The sequence below is a fragment of the Pseudoliparis swirei genome, chromosome 16 (genome assembly GCF_029220125.1).
Source record: "Pseudoliparis swirei isolate HS2019 ecotype Mariana Trench chromosome 16, NWPU_hadal_v1, whole genome shotgun sequence".
NCBI classification, from domain to species: Eukaryota; Metazoa; Chordata; class Actinopteri; order Perciformes; family Liparidae; genus Pseudoliparis; species Pseudoliparis swirei.
Genome location: NC_079403.1, coordinates 15,601,346 through 15,627,157, shown reverse-complemented (window position 1 = coordinate 15,627,157; position 25,812 = coordinate 15,601,346). Strand labels below are relative to the sequence as shown.

The following is a 25,812-nucleotide window of genomic DNA, read 5'->3' as shown; positions in this document are numbered from 1 at the left end:
CTCGCTTTTTCGGTCTGCCGTTTGTACAAAAGGTTTCAACAGTCCTCTTTTCCTAAAAACATCTGTCTGCAGTGCCGGAAAACAACACGGGGGCGAGCGCTGAGAGTGAACCAAAGCAGGAAGGTTGTGGAACGTTGCACCCAAAAACAATCAGCTGAAAAACAATAAAAGGGCCTGAAGTCGAAAAGCGACAACAATCCTGTTTTGATGGCGTGTTGTCGACCGCGTTTGAGATTCGCCATCGGTGATATGAATTTTAATAGAGAATATAATGGAAATGTATGTGTGTCCTCAACCGTCCTCAGACAAGGGTGGGTAATAAATGTTCGTATCTCAAGATTTACCAGGACTCTCGAATTACCGAAACATCAAGTGCAGCGTCGTTAGGGCGACTGTTGGCTGTGGAGGAAGCAAACGGCCTCTGTCTGATTGGGGCCTCTTCTGGAGGCAACACTAAATGGCCCTTCTGTCATTTGAAGCGCAGATAGAAGTACAAGACTGTCATATCTTTAGCTTTCATATCAATATCAACTGACCCCGGGGAGTGTCTGCGAAGGCACAAGTGTTTTCTCTGAGATGAACATGAAGCAAACCGGTTGTGGCACCGCGAGCGTTCTCCGTGAATCCTGTCCATGTCCTTCCTGTCTGGGGTTACAACAGAAGGTCTGAGCAGCGTCTGTGGCCCCTTAAGGAATAAAAAGAGGGTTGCATCCGATTCCATTACCTCCCTCACCCTGTGTCTGTGTGACAGAGGCTGCGAGGCGACAAATGAAAGAAACCCCAACCTGCTCTGCTCTCATGTCAAATATTCAAACTGCGTGCTGAGAGGTGATAATGACTCCGGATGCAACTCATCTGCCACCATAGGAGCCGCATGCAGGGAGAACCGTCGGCATGACAAAGCTAATTAGTGCCTCCCCACGGCAAAGTGCTGCATGTGGCTCCATGCAAACTAGCACACACCCTGGGGTGGCCTTGCATTGGTTATACTTCCCAAACGACAAAGTTGGTTCATTTTCAACAATTAGTTACGAGCCGTTCGATTTATCGTTTGAATGATAAAGAAGATTTGTAGGGGGAGAGAGAGTGACTTCAATTAAAGACCCCGGGCTGTGGAAATTCGGTTTTACAGTCGCACTTCACTCAACCTGCCACCAGGAGGAAATGAAGGATTCAATTATGAAAATGTGACAGACCTTTCTCAGGCGGTTTGCTTTGAGTCCCCCCCACATGAAAGCAGCCTCGGGGTGGTGCGACTCTGCTCGCTGATCGCCCCGAGAGATGTCCGCGTGTTAGCACAGCACGAATGACTACTGTAACTGCTAAACAGCCTGCAGCCATGTAGGGACACATGCTTCATTAGGGTCGAGTCCAGGTCCCAGGTCCGGAACGAGTATGTAGTAGACTTTGGTTGTTTTACCTACCAATGTTTCTGTTTATAGAGACATACCCTCCCACGCATCTTACCAGAGAGAGGTTTTTGTTCTGTCCGGTGGACGGAAAAAAATCCTGGCCGATGGCTTGAGTCGTAACCTCCTCCGTCCTTAGTTTTTGGTGGTTTGAATACGAGCCTGAGCTCGCGCAGCTTATTGTCGTATTGGCTCATTGATCGCGTCAGCTAACAACCAGCCAGCCAGCTTCCCCTCCGTCGGCGACGGCTGCTGTGATCGGCGCCTAAAATGTGTACAGAACTGGGATTGTGTTCAATTTCTAACCTCATTTTATAAGCACAGTGCAACATACTATGACAAAAGAGAAATGATGACTTCCTTAAGGTGTTTATTGGACACCACAACAAACCAACAGTTAGTTGATTGTCTGACTGCTCATGTTTTCTTACTCAACATCAACCTTCATAGACCTCAGCAACTTCCCCAAGTACAACATTATCAACACCAAAACTAAAAAACTAAAATCTTTTTTTGGGACAATATTTAGAAGATGTAAATCGTGTAACATTTTCAAACTTTCTCCATTGCACAAATGTGAGTTAAAAAGAGCAGCTGCAGGCACATCCAACTTCTGACTGGGGGCCAGGCCCACATCCATGTACAACCCCCCCCCCCACACACACACACACACACACACACACCGATTACATAACCCTAATCTGTCAGAGAGCACCTTCTGCTTCCCACTGGGGTTTCCTCTCCTCCTCTCAGCTCATCTCTTTCTCTCTGCAGCTGCTGCTTCTCCTCCGACCCCCCCCCCCCGACTCCTTCAGCCGCCCTACCAATTCCACCTATCAACTCCTCCACTTTTTAGCATTTTCTCCTCCTCAAATCTGTGCCGTCACAGGGGAACCGTGCACTCGTGAAACGAACTCCAAATCCCGTCCCAGCGTAATGTTTGAAGGAGAGAAACGAAGCGGCCTGAATCTGGGCTGCTCTGCCATCAGTGATGTACAAGCCCGATGTCAGCTGTAGGTGGCTGATGCACTAGACTATATTTAGCATGTAATAATGCTTATACATTTATCCCTCAGAACAGAGAAGAAGGAAAAAAAACAAGCCCACTTCTTTAGGATTATCCCATGAAACACGGGCCTGGGGGCAAGCATCGGCATGGTATGTATGCAATACTACAGAATCCTGGCTACTGACCTCGCTAAGCCAACGGGGAGAGTATTACACAACACATTGTCCCATACGTTATTACTCATAAAGCCGCATGTCAGAATTTGGTGATGAGATCTCTGATGCATGTATGGCTCTTATATGTGTCTATGGGTCAGTGGTTAGCAGGTCCGTCTTTCAATCAGGGGGTTGGAGGTTCAATCCCCGCCCTAGTCGATGTGTCCTTGAGCAAGACACTTAACCCTGAATTGCTCCCTGTAGCTGCGTCTACAGTGTATGAATGTAACAGGATTGTAAGTCGCTTTGGATAAAAGCGTCAGCTAAATTACATGTAATGTAATATGTACACTCTTTTCCCATTTTTAGTTGCTTGTTCAGAGGATGAGGCCGGTTCTCGTACAGCCCCGGCTTTAAACAACATGGTCTTTGTAGTGTGTGCTGGTTGCAGCTTTCTGTCCATTACATAAAACCAAATGCTGTGCTCAGCAGTGGCTCCTTGGCTCCACAAGAGGAAATGGGGGAAATGTCTGAGCACAAAAGCCGACAGACAGAAGCTCGACCACGATTTGACAGTTTTAAATGAGTTACAGTTGATTAAAGATTAAAAAGGGCAGGAAAGGAAGAAAAAAAAGAACTGCGTGAAAAGAAATGTCCGCAGACAGTTGCCGTCTCTCAAAGGAATGTGCATCCTAATGAAAAGGTCAACGACACTGGTTAAGTCATGAAGCCCCCGTTTGTGTGCACACGCCTCGGCGTGTGTGCCGATGCAAGTCATCTCTCCGGGTCTGTCGGCGCACACTGGGTCAATCTCGTTAGCCGCATGTCGTTAAAACTTGACAAAAGCCCCGTTGACGGCTCGGTGTGTGGGACTGCCGCCGCATGTCAGGGTGGTTCTGGGGGATTGGGGGGGAAACTGGGAGCTAGGGAAACTCGAAGAGCTGCTGCTCCATCGAGCCAACAAACCGCCCACCTGTACGTGATGTGTTTGTGTTGCCACTTCTGTCCGGTGAGGGCGTACCGCCGTTTCCTGACACTGAATTTGGATGCGCCTCCTATCTGGTCAGGGACCCCACATCTTGGCTTCTTCATCCACCTGCAAGGAAAACAAAATCAAAATCGTCATTCTACGAGCGCATCTTTGCCGCACTCCTTTTATTCCTTGTTTTTCAAATTCTGACCCAGATGCAGACTTTGTTGAGGGGCGGGGCAACGATTCATATCAAGCGCGACATGAATGAGATGCATGCGTAACACGTGAATGCCAAACACGTGCAATTCCTCCCAATTCTCTCCGCTGTACAGATGAAGCACACGTGTCACACACAAGAGACGCCCTCACCTTATCGTGTTATCGCTGCTTCGCCAAAGAGAAGAGAAGAGAAGAGGGGGAGGGGGAGGGGGAGAGAAACACAGGCACACCGTTAGCGGATCACATTTCACTCCGTCTCCGCCCGGCGGTGGGGCAGCAGTCTGCATTCAAACCGCCGGCCACCACATCGCCACCTTACGGCTCAGCGGGCGATTCCAGCTCATCGCCATTTGTGGCGCGGTTGGCGTTTCGCTGTTCGTCGGGACAAATGTCAGTGAACACTGTTTGTTTTTTGGGCGTGATTTGCAGGTAAAATGATGACGGCCAGAGGGTTAAAACTGGGCAGCGGCTTCAAAAACAAGAGCACATCCCTGGAACTACAAATACTGAACATCGTCTGTTTTGCATATACGTAATGTGACTTAGATTCTGATTGTAAAGTATACTTTGATAAAGAAGCTCTGATACAGGCCTCAGGTGGGGTTGACCCTCCACTACGCCCAACAGGGAACAAAGAGATCTCTTCTCGTGGTCGTGGTGACAACAAAGAGTTCTTCCTCCTCTAAACCCAGGTCATCCTCGTCTGCTGCGTTACGGTTCAACCGATCGTGGGAGGAGCAACCGACCGCCGTTCCCCTCTGATGCTTTGACAGCCTTTGATCTGACAACAGAGGTGTTCTCTCTGTGAAAGGCCCCCTTTGATCAAATTAAGACGCTCCACTAAATCCATGTTCGGGTGAATTAGTGTCTTGGCGAAACCCCTCTGGTCGCCTGGCAGAATACAAAACGGGACGGATGAGACACTCGGTTCCCGTTCGTCCCCCGTCTTGAAGACGTCTTTGTGAGTTTCAACAATCTTTAGCCACCACTTGTTCGCTGACTGCACGTTTTACCCAGCGGGTTGTTGTTCACTCCCCGTTTTCTTTATTTATATGTCAGAGCGACTTCAAATTTCCGCTCGTAGTGTTCAATCAAATCCAGTAAAAGTCAAGCAGGAATAACATCGGAGGGTGGTGCCCGTCTCCTGGCTCTTCTTAAATAATTAATCACACTTCGGAAACTGAGACATTATATTCGCCCGTCATTTGTTTGGAAATCTGTAGATTTCAAATGTAGCATGTACAAGAAATGGCTTTTTACACGACTAAATTAAACATCGCCGCTTCTTTGTACTTACATTAACCTCCTATGGAGTCATCGAATGACTGAGTGTCTTCCTTTTTGTTAAATTTCTTATAACCTCCACCCACGTTCACTTATCTTTTCAGTAACCTCATCATGACGAAAGCTCAGAACTCAAAAGTCCCGTCTTCAAGGTGCGACTCACCCTATCGTGCTGCTGTCCAGAGAGCCCGTGACATTGAGGCCGTAGCGGCGCTGCATGGCAGCGATAGCGGACTGCATGACTCGAGCAGAACGCAGCACCGACATCCTGGGGTCTGCGGGAGGAAGGTAGCCGTACCTCTGGAGCCATGACTGCAGACAAAGGAGAGAGGGAAGGGGTGAGGATTCACAGCGACGGGATTCGGAGTGATTGTGGACCGACGGTTAAAGGAATCGCCTTATTCCCTGTTCTGTGACCTAGAACACTATTTATATGCATATGACTTACAGATCTAAAAGGCAGTTTTCTCAAGAGAGATCTAGAAAGGCAAAGCGCAGCAGAAAGAGAGGACCCTGTAGATGAGGTTGGAGAGCAGGATGCCATTTGTTATCGTGTCATTTGGCTTTTGGTGTAATAGAGCTTTCGGTGTTTCTATAAAATCCCCCTGGAGGGAAATCACAGCTCAGATCTTTGGACCAGGGAGAAGAAGAGGGATGGGCTGGTCTCCCCACAAAGGAGGCGTTAGGGAGTGGTTGGTCCCAGCCTCTCTGGATTCTCCCAGTCCTCATCATAAAGCTGGGGAACTGAACCGTCGCATTTAGCGACACAAAGACAACCGACCAATAAAGAGAGATAATTCAACCAATAAAAAGAGAGAGGGCGACACAAAAAAAGAATCTCAAAGTCGCAATTCGTCAGCCGGCAACAAAATGTCTTGGAGCCGCTCCAGTTGGCCTACAATTCACTCAACTAAGGGTTTACGAGGAGAATGCGATGAAAAGGCAAACCGCCACTCGACAATGGTGCCAACGAATATGCAGCTTCCGTTGCAGGGAGCGAGCCTCGTGTCGGCCTCCGAGCGGCAACAACGCGTTCTGCAGAAACTCGTTGGAAGGGCCGTTTGTCTCCGGTCAAAGAGCCGCTCCGAACCGGGACAACAACAAGCCAAGAAGGCAGACGAGGAAATGGAAGTCTTTTGTTGTGGTTTCCTTTCAAGTTAAATGGAGCTTTGAGGTGTCGGTCAGCTAACTGGCAGTGTCCGCACAGAACAGAGGAATGCCCGACGCCTGGCCACCGAAGCAGACCAGAGCTGGATGTGGTAACGGCTCCATGCTGAGAAACCCCACGGAAGGAGAGTAGGGCAACGCCATTCCACAGGTGTGGATAACTCCAACATTGAAAGGGTTTAACCCTCCGGTTACCTTTACATTTACTAACATATTTTACCCTCGGGGTCAATTTGACCCCAGCAATTAAAACCTCCAGAAAATTATTAGAATTAAGATTGTTTCCCAAGTTTAAGTGTGAGGTACTTTATGTTTGTTTGTTGACTACCTAAATAGCCCTTTAAATATATAAAAAAGTTGATATTTCTTAAATGTTTGACACAGTCAAATTGACCCCAAAGAACACCGACATTAAACATTGAATGGGGTCAAATTGACCCTCAAGGTAACAGGAGGGTTAAAGCAAATACCTTAATATTAAGATATGATGACATGTTGGGTTACTGGGGGCAGTTGGTAAAGGAATACTTTGATGTTTTTGGGGGAAACTAAACTTTCTTGCTCAGAGTAAGATGAAAAACCAAAGTGTAAAAACAATAAGTTACTTAGTTTTTTTTAACAGGAGGTTATGTGGTGGACTTTTAGTTGGCCGGGTTTTTCTGTTCATTTAGTTGCGCTAAATCTCAGGAATTCAGCGACTTAACTGTAACACGTCTTGAAAGATGTGGAAAAGACTAAACGCAAGAAACCCCATTTTAAAGATCCCACGGTTTCCTATAAAAACCCTGGAAAGGAACTCATGTACAGTAACCGTGAATTCATAAAAATAATACATGATGGTTCTAATTATGGAGGGAACATAGACGGCACCTTTGAGTCAGCAGGTCAGTCGAACACATACGCACATTTTTTTCAAGTAGTCAACGGATCACAAACAAATTCCTTACATTTTAAACCAAATTAAATGTCCCCCCCCAGAAAACTAGATGGTAGTGAATCATGACCCCCGAGGGTTATATCTTCAGACTAAACCATCTTGAATCTCGTACCGCAACCGATAGAAGAGAAGGAAGCCAGGATGCACTCAAACACAAACGCTCTTTCATGCTTGAATGAAGAAGAGGAGACGCAGAGAGGAAGCAGACTCCATCTCTGCGGTTCATCCTCGCTGTGACACACTGATGGACCCCTGATGCTCCGCCTCCCTACTTCCTGTCCCCTGAGTCCTGTGGGTAGTAGGCAAGCACATGCACAGATTTACCCTTCTACCCGACTCTCGACGTTTCTTTGCACCTCCTTGACCACTCAGGGCTCCTTCATACGTCGGTCAGTCTTTCTCCCTCCTCTTCCAGTCCTTTACTTTCTTAAATGTTTTCCTCTGTGTCTGCTGGGTGCTCTGCTCCTATTCACAGATTTCCCACTGCCTTTCTTTTTCTATCTCCTCGCCCCCCCCGCCTCCCCCCTCCTTCTCCCCTCGCACTCAGTGAGCGGGTGATAACATTATATTGTGTGTTCGGCTCTTACGCTCTGAATACACCTCTGGGGGCAGAGAGAGGAGCATGGGCGAGATTTCCATTTGGCTGCTCAGGTGTTCCGTAATCTACCACAGAGACACACACACACACACACACACACATACACACACACGGAGACGAAGACATGGGTACTGTTGAAGCACCTGCGAACAAGCTGCACTCTCACAAGAACCTGACGACTCTTGACGGAGGGCTCAGCCACGAGGAGACAACAACACTACAGCCGCACACGAAGCTGAACACGTGTCAGATTTAGTCCGGCACGGTGTCGAAACACGCTTTGGTGGAGCCACAATGCAGGAGGGAAAGATTCTGTAAACTCCAGGGTTTCTCAAATCGTTGAACTATGATTCAGTTCGGGAATGAAAAGTTTAAAAAATTGATCTAGTGAACCTTGTTTCACCCCGCAGTTTTTATTTATTTTTACCTCCCTAACCCCCCCCCCCCACCCTTAAAATAGTACCGCAGATGCAAAAGCTGAAGGGGCATGTTTTAATCTCGGAGGAAGAAGCGAGTTGGGTGGCGGGAAAAGGCTCACGCACGCAAACTCAAATGAAATCTTTTGTAAACGCAAAAGTTACAAGATTAAGAGAGAGAGCGAGAGAGAGCGTCTATTTATTTAATCCTTCCAATCGGATCTTTAACGCCCCGAATCAGAGTGGAAAACTCAGAACTTTGTGTTTATCCTCATAAATCTTCTGATTTTGCCTCAAGGAACATTTACATGACATATCCTTTACAGGCCTCTAATGAAGCTCGATTCATTCCAATGTCTTCAACCAGCTGGTATGACACACACACACATACACACACACACACACAGACTGTAGCATCTTGACTCCTCCTCCCCTCCCCCCCCCCGGTCTCTGCAGAGCATCTTCTCTCCGTCATGTCGTCACCCTCTCCTGCGGTTCTCTTCCTTCCTAATGTCTAGGTTCCCTTCTCTTGTCCTGTAATCACCCCGGTCCTCCCTGACATTAGAGGGTTTGTCATCGCAGCCACGTTTGGCTTTGTCCTACAATCACAGCCTCCCCGGTGAAATCCCCTGCTTTTGTTTTCTCTGGTGAAAGAGAAAATAACGGAGGTATTGATAACGTATACAGCTTAGACGTGGCACTGCAGATTCAGCTGAACAAAATACAAACTCTGTGTGGTTGTTTCCCCCGCCTTCTTAGAATGCTGTCGATCTGGTGGAGAAGCACCGTGGTCAACGCCAGCTTTCGGACATCAGACGCGTTTCCAAAAACGGACTCACTTTGGCTGAGTGGAGGCGAAAAACATCTCGGTCTCTTCAATTCAAAATGTATTTGCATTCGCGGTCTAAACGTTGCTGTGTAGACACAAATGTCGTCAACGTTTACAGATACACTCTAAAGACAGATACGGCTTTTTTTAAAATGTTTTTCGAAACCCTGCTCAGAACATCCAAAAACAAAGTGTGTATGAAATGTGTTTGCAGTCTGACCTACACGGCTATCGTGGGAATGAGTTTTCTTTTTTCCAGGAGGTTTTGTCGCATGTCTCCAGTGAGGCGCCGGTGGCGCTTTCAGGCAATGCAGCTGTTATCAGATACAACGGTGTATTAAAAAAATAAAAGGGGAGATAGAGCAAGCTGAGATGTGTCTGTCATTCAGACGTCGACAGGATATTGGATGGTGTGTGTGTCTGTGTGTGTGTCTGTCTGAATACAGGAGGTGAGCGTCGTTGTTTAAAAAATGTGATGGAGTGATATTTTTTTTCCTTTTAATACAGCAAGACAGAACAATAAATTAATATTTGTATGCAGAATTACAGATGAACGTCATACCGTGCTAGGCTTCTTTAATGTTCACGGTTATGTGCGTGAAATAAGTTTTCCAACATTTTTCAAACCGCCTTTTTGGCCCAGCTTTTAGTCCCGAGTGTGGGTTAAAGCTCCAAAAATACACACTAGTCTAAATGTCCCATAATACAACAAATAGCCTGTTTTTGGTATACTTTTCCTGCCTGGGAAGCTCCCACATCTTTCAAACTCCACACCTCCAGTTTCAAACGCAGGCCAAGCTGAAATAACCCGAATGACGTCACTGTGACGTCGCCTTCTCAGACGTCCCTCTTGCTCACTTTCCTCTTCCCTCAGTGTGTCCGTCATGGAGAAAGCCTTCAACTTCCTCGGTCAAACCCGGTCAAAAGTTGCCACAGTTGCAATTGTCACACACAAACACACAAACACACACACACACGATTCAGAGAGAGAGAGAGGCACAAGCTCAAGGCTCAGGAATATGAATACTGCATGAACTTTAAAATATTGTATCCAAGCCTTCGATTCCCATCATCATGCAGAAGGTTATGGATTAGGTCTCCACTCGCACAACGTGAGCATTTTGTGAAAAGAAACAGAAGGAGCTTGTGTTATTACATTACGGGAGGGGGGGGGGGGGAAGCTGAAAGAACAACAACACAGCAGGTATTTACTCCTGCCCACAGGACGACACACAGCGGACTGCTGAAGCGTGTCTCCCGGTGTATCACCTCTACCAGGACAGTCCTCCATCCATGTCATCCGTCCTCATCACCTGCGCCTTTGACTACCCGACCGTCAACCAATGGGATCTCTTTGACCGACCGCAAAAAGACGGCTGCTCCAAACAAAGACCATGGATGACGTGGTGCACTGCGACGTGACGAGGGGGAACACATGGAGCGTTCCTGACATCTGGTGAAAAGGTTTGAGGGAAAAAATAAATACAGTAATTATTCATGGTGCGTTTATTTGATCTACTCGCCCCCATCATGATGCAACTCTCTAGCAACCTGGCCAAGTGGGACGACGTCATCAAATAAAAATAAGCCTCTCGTGTACAATGTAATAATTATGCTGTTAGGAACGTAGCCGGTCTTCCGGAGAAGATTGCGGTGGTATAACAAGGTTAAAAACTTCTCCAAGAACCGAGGAACTCTTGGAGTGGAGAGATAAGGAGTCCACTAGCGTGCCCCGATGAAGGCTGAAATGTCTGAAATGCGTCGATGCCTATTTTTAGAAGTTTGCCACACTCTGTTTCCCTCCACTTTGAAGTACATTTCTCTCAAGCTTCTGATGGTGGAGGAGCCCGGCCTCACCTCACGTCTTCACACGCCGAATTTCACTTTCACCTTTGTCACACAGCTTGTGGTTTATAATCCCTGCCCCCGTAGCGTCCCTGAAAAAGGACACTTCAGTGCCCATAATATACAACCATATCTATATAACATGCAATACGAAGGGTTCTCTGAGGATCTCATCAAGCCTCGTGCAACCTTTCAGGTACAGAAAAGTCTCCGGCAGGGAGAAAAGAAGAAAAAAAGACAATCGGGTCGGAGCAAGGACGTCTCAGGTGAACTCTCCACGCTGCCGACACGCAGACTGGAAAGAGGCGGCAGAGAAGTGGAGTGACTCGGAGGCCGTGTCCTCACCCTGATGCCTCACGCCAGCACGGAACCGTCCATGGAGCACCTCGGGTAGCCGGCGTGGCCCTGCCACCTGGCCGGCAGGAGGCGGGGCCAATCAGCCCACGGGTTCTATCAAAAGGCCAACCGGCGCGCGGGAGACGGAAACCCCTTTATTAAAGATGACTGGTGCCTCCGGGACGCCCCTGGTCGGCACGGCAACGCGCCGATGGCTTGCAGTGTGTCAGCGCTGATCAGCTAATAGGAGCACCCCCCCCCCCCCCACCCCCACCCCACTCGGGTTACAGGGACTTTGTGTGCGTGTGCATGAATTATTGATGGCGAGTTGTGGACGCAGCAGCTCAGCGTTTTGACATTTAAAGTGACTTGAAGCCGTATACAGAATGAAAAAGTGACATCAAGGGAGAGAGCAGCTGATGTTTTTTTAACGACCACAGCTTTAATAGGTTGGCATCAGCCTTTGCATAAACTCCGGGAAGTGGCACCTCTCCACGTCCTGTAATTCACTGAGATCGAAGTGTACGCAACAATTTCTGTGGCAGTCGCGCGCTATTTCCTAGAGTCGCCGAGATACACCCTGCAATATTTGAGGTAATTAGGCTCAGGCTGTTCTATGAAATCAAGGAATTATGCTAGCTATCAGAGCAGGTTGGTCACGGAGCCACAATGAACCGCTCGGAGAGCAGAGTGTGTTTACAAGCCCGGGCCACTCAGAGCTTTACAGGCAGAATGGGACAGAGGAGACAAACTGCACCTCGTAGATCTAAACAGCATCACTCCCATCAGCTGCATTTAGTAATCCCATCATGCATCTTGCTTAGAGGTTGGCTGTTTCAGCCCCCTTTGTCTCTGAATCCATCAAACACTAAAGAAACACAGTAGTAGTTTTGTAACGATTGTGTAAATTGTCTTCAAATACTCGATATGCATTGTGGCAGCTGTCTCCAATTTGGCCTTGGCTGCTGACTGATTGCCAATCACCAGCAGCCGAGGCCGCCCTCATAAAAGGGCTCAGTGGAGAGGAGAGTGAGCAGAGGCGCAGGTTTGCGGTCTGCTTGGTGTGTGTGTGATACAAATAAATATGTTACCGAACGAAACCTCGTCGTTGTGGTCTGGTAATTCTTGGTGCTTTTGGGGGAAACCCACGGGTAGCGGCAATGGAGTTGTTACACTGGAGCCCAACGTGGGGCCCCCGGGAAAAAAGAAGCACCAAGGATTACCAGACCACAACGACGAGGTTCCGTTCGGTAACATATTTATTTGTATCACACACACCAAGCAGACCGCAAACCTGCGCCTCTCCTCTCCACTCTCCACTGAGCCCTTTTATGAGGGCGGCCTCGGCTGCTGGCTGATTGCCAATCACCAGCAGCCGAGGCCAGATTGGAGACAGCTGCCACAGGCATTATCAGACAACCAATAACTTAGCGCAAGCTATTTTGGAATCTTGTTTTCTTTCATAGTCTTGAAGATCAGTGACTCCATACTACAGGGTGATGGCTCTCGTGGGTTTAGCAGATATGGCAGTCAAATTACAAGCCGTGTGTCTCTTGGTCGAATGTGTCGAGCAGCGCGGCGCGTCAGCCGAGGCGCCGGGTAGAAGCGGTGAGCGGCACCGCAGGAGGGCCTTCCAACATCGACAGGTCCCTCTGCTGCGGCAGTTACTCGCCTCAGAGCCCTCCTGGTTTTCGGTCTACTCATCTAATCGGTGAATGATTTACACCCGGGGACGCCGAGCGAATACAATTAGCTCCCTGCCAAGACAGAGGAATCAGCGGGAGAGGACCCTGCCCCAAGTTCTTTTTCATTTCAATATCAGGCCGGCCAAATATTTCAAGTTCAGAAAGTTGAAGGAGAAATCACATTTTTGGAATCATTCAGTGACCTCCAGTGAGTGCCCTGAGCACTGGTCTTTCTGATGGTTTGACAAAATGATGTCATGGGACAGAAAAGGGGGAGAGGGGGGGACCACCCTGAATTATTCATCGGTTACATGCAGAACCACTGGCGAGTGTGCCAGCCAGGGTCGTCAAGGCAACCGCAGCCATGCTGCCCACACCGGTAGCCACAAACCCACATCGCTGTACTTCACACTGTAAAAATGTGCATTTGCAAAAGACTGAACATGACTTTTAATGACACCATGCTCTGGCCCTCGTGGCCCCAAAGCAGTGGGACCGTTGCAGACGTTGAACGGGGGGGCATTGCTTCGTGGCTCGCCCCGTGCGCTCGCACACACTCACACACTCACTTAATGCGCGCCGCGTTCGCCATCGCCGTGGCCCCCATTGGGACAAAATGTCACAAATGTCACCCTAAAATGTCACAGTCTGATCATACATACTGATCAGGACAGTGCCTGTTTCTAGTGGATCGTCTCTGGGGGATTTTCCAAAGCTCTGTGATGACTTAAGATGTTGGAGAAATACATAAATACAATTTATTGAAGAAGAAAAAAGAGCCCCGTCTGGATTATCATCTGACACCGGCTGAAGTTACGAACTCACTCTGCAGAAACATCACCAATCAACCCTCCACTTGATTGATATTCCAGTGATGTTGATTGTGGGACGAACTGTAACCATATATTCAAACATGTTGGTTTTTCAGATCACGTTACCGCACGCGGAAGCAGAACGCAACAAATACCCCCACCCCCCACCCCCCCAGCGCCTCTTTCGACAGCTTAATTGACAGTCTTACATGCGATGCCCCATTGGCATCAGCTAATGTTGCAGTTGTCAGTCACATTAAAGATGTAACAGCTCAGTAAGCTGTGACCAAAGAGACATCTCAGTCAGAGAAAGACTGTGTTGACATGCAGGGGGAAAGATTGGGAACAACGCACAACCGTAACAAGCGGCTGCCGAGTGGAATCGGGCGATTGTGTGTACGTGTGCGTTTCATTATGAATCATTTAGGTCAGTGCAGGTGTTGTGTATTCTCTAGAATTGGGTGAGCAGACTGACACAGACACCCCAGAGGCTCTGAAATCTGCTACCAAAGCCAAATGACGTCAAGGATTGTGTGTGTGTGTGTGTGTGTGTGTGTGTGTGTGTGTGTGTGTGTGTGTGTGTGTGTGTGTGTGTGTGTGTGTGGGTGTGTGTGTGTGTGTGTGTGCTTGCGCTTGCGATCCATATGATTGCTCAGTGAGAAACGAGCAAAGCACAAAAGTATAAATACACTCAAAAAATCCCCCTGCATGCAGTCGGACACAGAAGGTAAGCCCGTCCGTACACAGTGGACGGATGGAGGGAATAATGGCTGCAAAGAACCCACATTGAGCCTCTAGATGATAATGACTATATGTTCATGCTTCACTAAAGGGGAATTTTCAGTAAAAACATACCAAAGTACTCTGGATGTTGGCTTTCTGGGAAATGCAGTGCAAAAAAAAGAAGGTGTTTACAACCGGGAACAGCCAATGAGAGAGTTCAGACTGTTTTGGTACTGTTTCGAGTTGTATGAAGTCATATTTAAGCCTCTGTTTAGCACAGCAATAATAAATCTCTGTTATTTTCTTTGGTCTGGACATCAACATTAACAGTGAGGGCGGTGAAGCCACCGTGCGATGCCAGTATGGCGCACACACACACGCCGAAACACACACATGCTCGCGTCGAAAAATTTAACACGTGCGCAAGTGAGTGAGGATTGAAAGCAGAAATCCACAGAAGTGACCCCCCCCCACCACCCCATCACCATCACCACACACACACACACTGATTTCCATTATTCAGATGCCACTCAAGAGGCCCGAGCACGGCGACGGGTAACATGAGCTGTGACGGGACTGGAGCTCCGGCATTCCCCCGCACAGTGACAACAGCACTGAGCGGTTTGCGTTGGACCCAGACGCACACGCCGCCCACACGAGCCCAGTGCTGGACACAGCTGCAGCAAATGCGGCATCGACGGCGTGCGACCCGTTTCTTTTTTGCAGTAGCGCCGGATGACGAGGCTGAAATCAACGTCATACTATGAACACAGAGAGTCGTTTATTACATCGACAAATAGAACATCAACATGTGAACAAATAATTGAATTGATGTGAAGTCTGTGCCTCTGTTATTTTATTAACAAGTATTTCTCATCGCCACGGCTACAAGTAAATAACCCACTCATCTCGGATCACATCCTAAATTGAATAAGTTATGTCCACCACATTTGATGGAAATCTGATCACAGATAAAAATCCTCGGGGGAGTTCATTATTACAACTGTTAGCCAGCGGAGTCCTGCCAAACCCTCGTTTATGAATCCGTTCAGACGGGACGTTTAACAAACGGCAGAACGATTGTGCGCCCTCTCTCTCTCTCGTTGTGCAGCAGATCGTCTCCGAGGAAGAACCTTTGCTCGGTCTCAAACACTTCACGTGAGTCAGAGCCTGATGCACTCTGTAAGCACCGAGTTTACCCGAGGTAACGCGATACTCGCGAGGTTCTGGGGCCTCCACGCTGCTCCCGGGGAAAGCTATATTAGTAATATCCTATCCCCCTACCGTTGTCTGGGGAAATGATCCGATATCACAAATCCCAACGAGATCAAAGGAAAGAGCTGCGACTGATACAATGAGGGTTTTACGTAACCAGACTAATGTGTTTGACACGCGTGGAAAACAAAGACGTTTAAAATGAACAATATCCAGTTTTACTGCAATGCACATGCACATTATTTGGTCACATGGTGCCTGCATCCGACTCTCTGGGGGCAGCATCAAGCCCACGTGAAGACAGAGGTTCAGGGCTGTGTGTTTGTGGCGGTCTTATGCAACAGTCAATGAACTGCCATCCCAATTGTGAGAGGGTGCCAAACACAGACACAGAAAGAGATTAAAAAGTAATTATCTCCCTTTTAATTAATCTGTTGTGTAAAAAACTAATGAAAAAATAACCAGAGCAAGCTCACCCATCTACTGTACGGGGCGCTGCAGAGAAAGCATATTAAACAATGACTTCACTGGTGTTAGTGTTCCATGTAAAATAAATATGGAGTGAAATAGAAAATAAAACGTGCAACGAGATGAAGGAAATTAACTGCCGGCTGTGCCAATTGTTAATCACATTGTCTTGTTTAAAGGCTGGATTACTTCTTGAGGGAGACAGTCGGATAGACTAAAGATGAGGAGCTCCGGAAGAATTTCAGCAGTAAGCACAAGACCGGCAGATCCATAGAGCTAGAGATGTTACGAGTCAGTTTTATCACCCAGTGACAGGCTGCAAAGTGTATTCCAGAGCAAAGAATATGTGGAAGAAGGGAGACAAATTGGCAATTCAGTAAACTCAGCCAAGAAGTCGAATCCAAGAAGTCGGCAATAACGCTGCCGCCTGAAAAGTTTTCTGAAAGGCCACAATCTGACCAGCAACCACGGGAAAAGGTTTCGGTGACCTCCCACCTCAGACCCACCTGGCATTTAGAGAGAATACTTTCTCCTCACCCTCGCCACCCTGTATAACCTGTGCGTACACACCAAGACCCGGGGAAGATAAAAGTTGGAAAGATCCCAAATTCAAAGTTGTGTTTCTCTTACTCTGTTGATGCGAGCGAGCCCGAGAACGAGCCATTGGCTGGCGGGGTGAAAGGAAGTCATCGTGAAAACTCCGCCTCCAACGCCGTATCCCGTTCTCTTTCTACGTCCATGTTACACACACACACACACACACACACACATACACGGTCATAACCGGTCCCGTTAATGACTCCAATGAAACCCGTTCCACAACGTCCAATCTTTCCAAACACAGAAACTGTTTATGACGTCGCAGAGTTTAGTCGCCCCCGATACCGAGCGTGTAACGCCGTCTACCTGCAGTAGAAGACTGCCGGATCGGGCTTTTTAAAGCCGGACACGGCAACGGCGTTGGCAGAGCCCGGACAGCGAGGCGTATTTTCGGCTCCAGCTTTGCTCCTCTTCAACTCCCTCTCAGGGACGTTCTTTTGTGTGTTCTGCTGCACTCCACTGACTGCCCAGCCAACAGACTTCTCAAGATACTTTTGGCAACTTGATGCTCAAACCCTCAAAGGGTCCAACCCGGCAATAATACAGGGACAATTTAAGGGCCATAAATGGATGACTAAACTACTGCGTTGGGGGTCGCAGGAAGCTGCCATGGACACGCAGTGAGAACTCATCTCAGTGTTTTTACTTTTACACATGCAGCTATATGTGACTGTTACCATTAAAATGTATTCTTAAGGCAAAGCGTTCATGTTTTCCTTTGTTCCCATGGGGCTGCACGCACATTTAAAAAGCCACAGACTTTACAAGAAATACAAGTAACCAAAACGTAGTGGGAAAGATCAGAGTTCCTCAGTTACAACACATTTACACGCAAGTGTGACAAAGAAAGAGCGAGAGGTCAGGGCCGGAGGAGGATAATGACATGCGAGTCAAGGCAGAGGACGTGGGAGACGGGAATGTGAGGCCAAGTCAGGAACATGAAATACATTACAACAAATGACGATGAAAACAACACCATCATCTGGATGTTATTGAAGAGCGTGGGTTTCGACATCCGACCGGGCCCAAAGAGGCGATTTTGGTTGTGTTCGGGGACAACGGTCAAAGAACTTAGCCCAGAACCCACTTGTACCTGTTTACATCTCTAACTTTCTCTCCAGCCCGTCTGTCACGGGAGCCCGGCCATATTAACTGAATAACCTGTAGCATCTGGACTGAATCTGCTCCGTGCCTCTCCAGAAAGAAGGAATGGAGTGGCACGCCAAGCTCGCAAACCATGTGGACATGTGGATTTAGGGCTTGAGTGACACGTCAGTGGACATGCCAGGATGTCCCTGGGTGGCGTCTCTGTGTTTGTGCGAGAGGGTCGCCGCACGCACCCGACTTCGGCTAAACGAAGGCGGTTTGCTCTGGAAGCACGAGCGGCTGTAATAAATAAACAGATGTGCCCTTTCATCAAGCCCAAATATCTCTCCTCACCCACAGGAGGAAAAGCTTGCCTTAGTGCATTCTCGAAAGAAAATAAAGACAAAAGATGCATTGACTCATCGAAAGGCTGGTTGAGCGTTAAAGTTTATTGGCGTGACACTTGCGGCCTGAAGGCTTTTAACAATCCATTAAGTGGGGATACGCTCAGAATGAGAGTGCCCCTTTGAAAAGACGGTTCTCTCTCTATCAGTTAAAAATCTCCTCTAGCTGCCCACATCGTTGCCCGTGAACTCATACGATCTCTTTCTACTGAGCCTCGGAGCACGTGCTGCTTGGCTGAAGAATGGATCAAGTGATGGGATCTGAGTGGAGATTCCCTGCTGAAAATGTTCCAAGTCACAGAACCCTAAAAAAAAACAAAGATGTGGCCATGAACACACTCCGAGTCGTTTCCCCGCAGACTTCTCCAGGAAGATTGTTGTAAGTCATTGACTCACATATTGAATTCCATTGGTATGCAACCTTTGTTTGGAGATAACACTATTAGAGTTGACTAATCATGTGGCCTACGGGTTTCACGAGGTTGTTCTCCTGGGGACATCTTTTGTTTTTTCATTCATTTAAAAAAGTGTATTACCATGTAATTAAACTACTTATTATGTTGCTTGGTGGTACTGCTTCTCAGCTGAAGAGCCCAGTTTGAGGACGTGAACAAGCCCAGGTGAAGACAAATTAGGTTGTTCTGCTAAAATAAACATTCTAACAGAAATATACAAAATTCCCCATACATTTTTTTTTAATTCCAAAAGTGAAGAACAGGACGGGATGGAGCTGCGGACCCAGCTGGACTCCTCACAAAGACTCTGTTGTTGGGACATCCACACGGGCTGAAAATGGGCAACAATGTGCCCGGATGCGTTCATATCTGTGGCAATAAGAGCCGGAACGACGCACGCTTCTCGGAGGAAAAAGCGCACGGTTGAAGCGGGTGTCACGTCAACCGATAGCGGTGCCGGTGCTTCTTACCTCGACGCTGAACGGCTGCTCCTCGCCGTTCACCGCGCATAAAATCCACAGCAGCAGCTGCAAGCACAGCGTCCCCACACAGCAGCCGCGGAGACGTCTCCTGTCGCGCACCCCCAGGAGAACCATAGTGAACCCCGCTGCCGCCGCGTCGGGTCTCTGCTCGGGCGTATTTACAGTCGATACAAACAAAACAAAAAGGACCGCGGGGATAAATCCTACACGTTTAGCAGCGACATCGCTGACGCCTCGGTGTTTCTCTTGCGGCGGAGGAGAGAGGAGGAGAGGAGAGATGAGAGGAAGGAGAAGCAGCGGATCGTCGACCGCTCGCTTCGCTGCTTTTCGCCGCGGTTTTCTGGCAGGAGCGTTGTCCCCGGGGAGAGTCTCGCTGTGAACGCCTGTCAGCCGCCTTCCCGGTCTTGTAGTCCCCGGGTCAGTCCTCCGGTGCACCGGCCGTTGTACCAAGCGGACGCGTCCAGCCCGTTTTCCGCACCGCGCGGCATAGCTGCCCGTTTTCAATCGTGTTCCCACCCAGTGCGCATGCGCGTAATGCCACGAGCGCCTCCATCGCTCCCCGCCCTTACCCCCCCCCCCCCCCCCCCCATAACCAGTCCACGCTTCCGACGGCTTTTGTCTGAAATGTGACTTTCACTGGTTTAAAAGTGTCGTAGCTTCCTCCGTCGGTACCTTTAAAACTTCAATTGTTCATGCAAATAAACACTGAGTAACGGTCCAGATTTGGAGTTCCCATGTGTTTCACTAGACAACAGTATATGCTTTTAACTTTGTAGTAACGTTACACTTCAAGGTGAGTGTCACTTTAGGAGAAAACAGAGCGACGTCTGGACGCAATTTATCGAAATACAAGCACAACGCAGCTCACACTCACATGGCCTCGCGTCCGGCTGCAGGTGAATGGTTTCAACAAGGCGCTGAGCCCGGCTTATTTGGGGTATGTTATGAACGTCATATTTGGGAAACTGCATTATGAAAAGTCATCCATTCCATAGAAACACATGGGACTTACATCAGGACAGATGTGGTTGAAGCATTAGTTTAATAAAAGCAAATTAACTATTTTCTGACATGTATTCATGTAATTTGCCTTCATTTATATATGTGTGTATTATATTTGAAGGCAACTTGCATGAATAAATGTCAGATGTATTAACTGTATTCATTTTGAAAATCCGTCAGGGCCACTAGAGGGCAGTGATGTAATCACTGCTTATTGTAATCGCCACAATGGTCAGTGAATTTATCTGCTATGATACCCAGAAGCCCCTTCTTTGTCTCATCTTTGTTTCCAGTAAGTGATGATGATCAATGATGATGAGGAGGATGATGTCTCCATCGGCTGTCATTGCAGTTACTGTAGAGGTAAGTGATGCGATCAATGTCCTGCTTTTACAGGCTAACCTTTCATCAAGGCCTTATCATCTTTACATTTATAAAGCTTAATGTAATGATTTTGTATTTCCATAGCAGAGACATGTTTTGCCAGGGCTATGATCTGGCGAAAGAGCTATACTTTAACTCTCCAACAATCCACAAGTAAAAATGGATCTAATGAAAAAGCCTTTTCTTCTAATCTCCTCTGAAAATAGAGAAGGGTCAGATCTAATGAGCCGGATCAATGGTTTTCCACTTAGACTAACACCTGGGGATGAGGAACAAGTCAGTGTGTGCCAGTGTGTGTGTACGTGCCACAGAAAAGTTAGGTGAGCCGCACCATTAGCCCATTGATGGGGATTCAATTTGCACACACAAACACATACTCACAGGCTCCACGATCACACTGAATGGAAAACTCCATTTAAAGTATGGAAATAAGTCAGCAACATCATAGTTAGGGATACAACAGTTTGACCACTGTGTGACCCAAGACTCTTGAGTTTCCAAGAGACACCCGATCACAAGAGAAGGGCACTGACTGTCAGTCTTAAAGACACGACAAATAGCTCAGTTTACATGTTATACATGAAATGTGTACTGTGTTGTTGGAGGAAATCATATAACTTAGTTAGAACTCCTTAGAGTTAGCCAGCAGAAACAATTATTACTTGGTTGTGTAACAGATGTTTCCTAGAAATGGGGATGTGGGCAATAATATGTAGGAGGAGGCAGGTACAGGACCAGCATGCACCTGGGTTATATGTAGGAGGAAGGAGGTACAGGACCAGCATGCACCTGGGTTATATGTAGGAGTAGGTAGGTACAGGACCAGCATGCACCTGGGTTATATGTAGGAGGAAGGAGGTACAGGACCAGCATGCACCTGGGTTATATGTAGGAGGAAGGAGGCAGGTAAAGGACCAGCATGCACTTGGTTATATGTAGGAGGAGGCAGGTACAGGACCAGCATGCACCTGGGTTATATATAGGAGTAGACAGGACCAGCATGCACCTGGGTAGGTCTGTGTTTTTTACCAGCGGGAGGAGTTCCTTTGTTCTTTTGTCTGTTTTGTTTTAGTTAAATAAATTATCAGAATCCTGACAATATTTCCTTTTGTCTGCGTGAACCACAAACCCTTTGATGTCTGTTTATTCATGATTTATTGGACAAATGGCCGCTACACGCGTGTTTCCAATACGCGGTTTCAAACGGAGCGAGTAAAGAGATGATTGTGGTAACACTGCCTGTCCTCCATCCTTCTCCTCTTGTCCAGGAATGGGTGGGTGTGGGCCGGGCCTCGGGGCAGGTGGTCCTGGGCCAGCTGGCCGCGGTCAGTTCTCAGTACCTGGACCACGTGGAGGCCAGAGCCGGCTGCCTGAGCCTGATGGGGAGACACCTCAGACTGCTGGCTGTGCAGGAGGACCCCGTGCACCTGTGGGCCCTCTGGGACCGACACACACAGGTACACATGTTTCTATACCCACGTACAGTCATGCTCATGTACGTCTGCTGCATGACGGTAATAATGGGGTCCTTATGCTGCGTTTAGTTGCGTGAGTTTACTCGCTTGAGCTTTTGTGGCTTTTCGCGGTTTCACGGGATTCGTTTACACAACCTGCCATTGACAGGGCGACGCCTCCTGGCCTTCACGACACTGTTAGAGAGACGCCTCGTATTTTTTGAGTGGAAACACGCTCCGCCGACACATAACAGTTGGTTAAAAGAGATCCTAAATCATGTACAATTTTAAAAGATCAGATTTGGACTCCAGTGAATCCTTTGAAGAGACCTGGAGGCCTTTTATTAACTATTTGAACACTGCTGCAATCCAACAGGAACTAGTTAACTAACGGCCCCCCGACCACCTGCCCTCTTGACCACATCCCATCTCACATTGTCCAGGCTGTTGCTTCTGACCTTCTAACCTTTCTCACCCATCTTATCAACAGCTCCTTCTCAACTGGCCGTTTCCCTAACCCTCTGAAGGAGGCGAGGGTGAACCCTCTCCTGGAGAAAACCACCATCAACCCGTCTGAAGTCAACAACAGACCTTTCTCTCTTCTTCCTTTTCTCTCCAGAACTCTCGAGCGAGCCATCTTCAACCAAGTGTCCTCCTCTCTCCACAGAGAGACTCCAGCAGAATCTGCAGGACCAGGAAAAGGAGCGGAAGGAAGGACAGAAAGAAAGGTAGGAGGAAAGGAAAGAAAGAAAGCAATATAAAGGAAAGGAAGGAAGGAAAGAAGGAAGGAGCAAGGAAGGAGCAAGGAAAGAAGGAAGGGAAGGAAAGAAAGAAGGAAGTCTCTTTAGGTTCTTGTTTGAGGATTGGGAAGAAGGGCTCTGGTCACTGACTCCAACAACTGATTTGATTAGTGAAAGTTCTGATAGGAGGGCTGAATTTACACTACAAAAATATGCTAAATATTCTAGAAAGATGGATTTGCTTAACTTGTTGAATATTGCCTTGTGCTCACACTTCTCACTGGGTTGCTTCGCCAAATCGACGTCTCTCTGCGCATCATTTTGCCACAAAATGATGGGGATGGATGGTTATGGGATTGGCTAGACCAAATGTTCAGTAAATGGGGGTCTGTTGTGGTAAACACAGCCATTAGCGCATTAATAGTTCTAATTGTAGCTTTTCTTTTGGCGTGTTGCATCGTACCCATCCTGAGGAGGCAGTGCCGGAGAAGTATGGACAAAAAGATGGGTGTTATGGCTGACCTCCAACTGGCTCAGATGATGAACATGATGACGACCGAGCCAGGGACAAAGGCCCAGTTTGCTCAAATGGTGATTGGACGACCGGACCGGTTTCCCATTCCGGACTATCTGAAGGAATCCGATGACATGGAGGAAACAGGCCTAGAAGGCATCTCAGCGTAAAGTCTGGAGCCTGAACGTTGTTGAAAAAAGATACAGATCCAAAATCACCAAGTCACATGTTTTATTATCTTTCCAGAAGGATGAAGTGCAAAAAGAGTGTCACTAAAGAAACGCATGTATTAATCAAATGGTTCCTATAGTAAAGTGTTTTAGCTCAAATACATGATAAACTGAGGTATACAGTAAGTGACAAGCTCTGTCTGACTTTCCGGTGTTTACAGTTGATCTCGGGTGACGGAGAGAGGACGCGCTGTGCTGTGAGGTCGGCTGACTCACACGGCCATTAGTTCACACTGCGTGGAGCAAAGCGAATCATAGACTCGCAAATTGTTAGTTTACCTTTTCCACAGATTCATGAAGACGCAGAGACGGGTGATTTACCTCATAGGTGACGGGAACATGGACCGAATCATTGTCCACACAGTGAAGTAAAGATGACATGAAAAATGCCCTTTTTAATGACATGTGCTGACATAAGCTGGTACCAAGCAATTTCAACCAATAAGAGTGGTGCAGGGATGACGTGTAAGAATACCCAGAAGCTTCACACTGGTTCCCTTGACAAAAAGCCTATTAGATTTTTCCATTTATATCTGAATTATTGCACAAACTGATTTCACCACCACTGAGCAAAGCCGCCTGTCTGCCCCCTCTGTCGGCTATTGAGTCACAGCTAAAGCACGTCAAACTGGCCACCGCAGCTTCATCACAGAGCCTGACATTTAACGCGTGGCAACAGCGTGAGCCCATTTAATCCAAAAGACAGGTGTTTCCTCCTCACCAGTTTCTGAGCAAAGCTATCTGCCACCTGACTAACAATCCTGGGATCTGACCGGATTGCTCAACGCTACTTCTGCACTCTGTTGAAAGTTACGAGGTCACGTTTCTGCTGAAATTCCACACATTGCTCTTTCCATTAATGCAGTTTGTGGCACACAAAAAGCAAAACGTGTGATGTTAATCTCCCCTTAAACTCTCTGTCTTTTCTGATTTGTTGTCTACACCCACATGCACCGGCTTCTTCTGACGATGCCGCAGGGAAACCGGTCTATTGGCGCCGAGCTGCAGAGCAAGCAATTTCTATCAAGTTGACACATTTCCTCTCTGACTGAAAGCGTCTGTGTGCTCCTTGAGCGCTACTAGAGATGATGGGTAATTTGCACTGCATTTAGTTGAATGGGAAAGGAGGAAGCACTATAGTGGCACAGGCATTTTGTCCCTTCTCTTTATCCCTTGGATGTAATTTATTTCACCACACTTCGCTGTGATAAAAGATTACAATAATTTTGCCTCTGCGGAAGTTTGACTTCCTCGCTTTATTCTCATTTGTGCATATTTAGAATTTAGTTGGCTGCTTAAATCAGTTTCTCATCCTGTCTTCCTCTCTCCTTTTCTCACCATCTCTCTATTCCTTTCCTCTTCTTAATGATTTTCCCTCTCTCTCTCTCTCTCTCTTTTGATAATCCTGAATACCCTTTCTGAAAAGGTTCTGGCCCTTTCCAACTGTCCCTCCCACCAGTGCAGAGCTTTGCCAGGATCCTCAAAGCCTCCCTTTCCAAACATGACTCCGTCTCATAACTGCTGCATCTGCTCCCAGTCAGACCTCCTGGATCTCCTGGCAGCGTGAATCCAAAGCCTCCCGTCTGTCTCCCTCTTCCCTCGGAGCGGAGGAATTAAATATAGAGTATGAAGGGAAGAGAGATGAAGAGACGCGAGCGATCTGCAACGAAAGCACTGCGTTTATTCAAGGTATTGTAAAACCTATACCCCATTGGTTCTGGGAATGCGGCATTCCTGTGTGCTTGTGCCTCCGCAATTTCTCACGCAATACAATTTAAACCTCAATTTATCAACGGAAAGGAAATTGGCAGAAGACATTTCCCTCGTTTATTTAGCAGTGAAACTTGTCTTCAACCCAGAATTCACAGCATGTTCAACTGCTAATGGGCTTCCTGAGTTTGGGTGGGATCGAGATCCGGTCACGTTCTCTCTCCAGATGAGCCTCCGGGGTCGGTTGGGAAGCACAGCGAGAAGCCGTCCATCTCAACAAGGTTTGGGATTGATCGCTGTGTTATCGTATGGCCAGCTGCAGCCAAACTAAAAGGAAAAACTACTTGAGTAAGAAAACAACTTCCCTCATCGGACAAGAGTCTTTTTTACCGTTGGACAATTTTACTTGGTCTGAACCCAAAATCATTTCTGGTAGCTTTTCACCCACACAGAGGAGCTTTCTTTCACATGGAAATTCTTCCTTACCTTGACTACTTTGCGGTTGACAGCATGACTTTTTGTTTATTTGGTGACATTATTTCAATCCGTGAAAAAAAACCTCAAGTATTCACAATATTGTACGTGAAGAAATTGAATTAAAAAGGTTTTTTGGTTCTCGTGTTTTCTTGGAATACACTGAAAACCTAATTTGAGCTTTTGAAGTCATGTCA

At 47.5% G+C, this 25,812-nt stretch overlaps 1 protein-coding gene across 1 annotated transcript in view; it reads right to left on the bottom strand.

Annotated features, from left to right (window-relative positions):
* LOC130206374 (matrix metalloproteinase-16-like) overlaps positions 1–19,576 on the bottom strand; it is a 62,303-nt gene extending 42,727 nt beyond the window's left edge. Inside the window, exons 1-4 of the mRNA XM_056434310.1 lie at positions 19,096–19,576; positions 5,213–5,361; positions 3,916–3,930; positions 3,547–3,669 (exon numbers count right to left, since the gene is read on the bottom strand). Of these exons, the coding sequence (XP_056290285.1) occupies positions 3,547–3,669; positions 3,916–3,930; positions 5,213–5,361; positions 19,096–19,221 (413 nt within the window). The 5' untranslated portion in view covers positions 19,222–19,576. The remainder of the gene's footprint in view (positions 1–3,546; positions 3,670–3,915; positions 3,931–5,212; positions 5,362–19,095) is intronic.
* Positions 19,577–25,812: the final 6,236 nt, after the last annotated feature.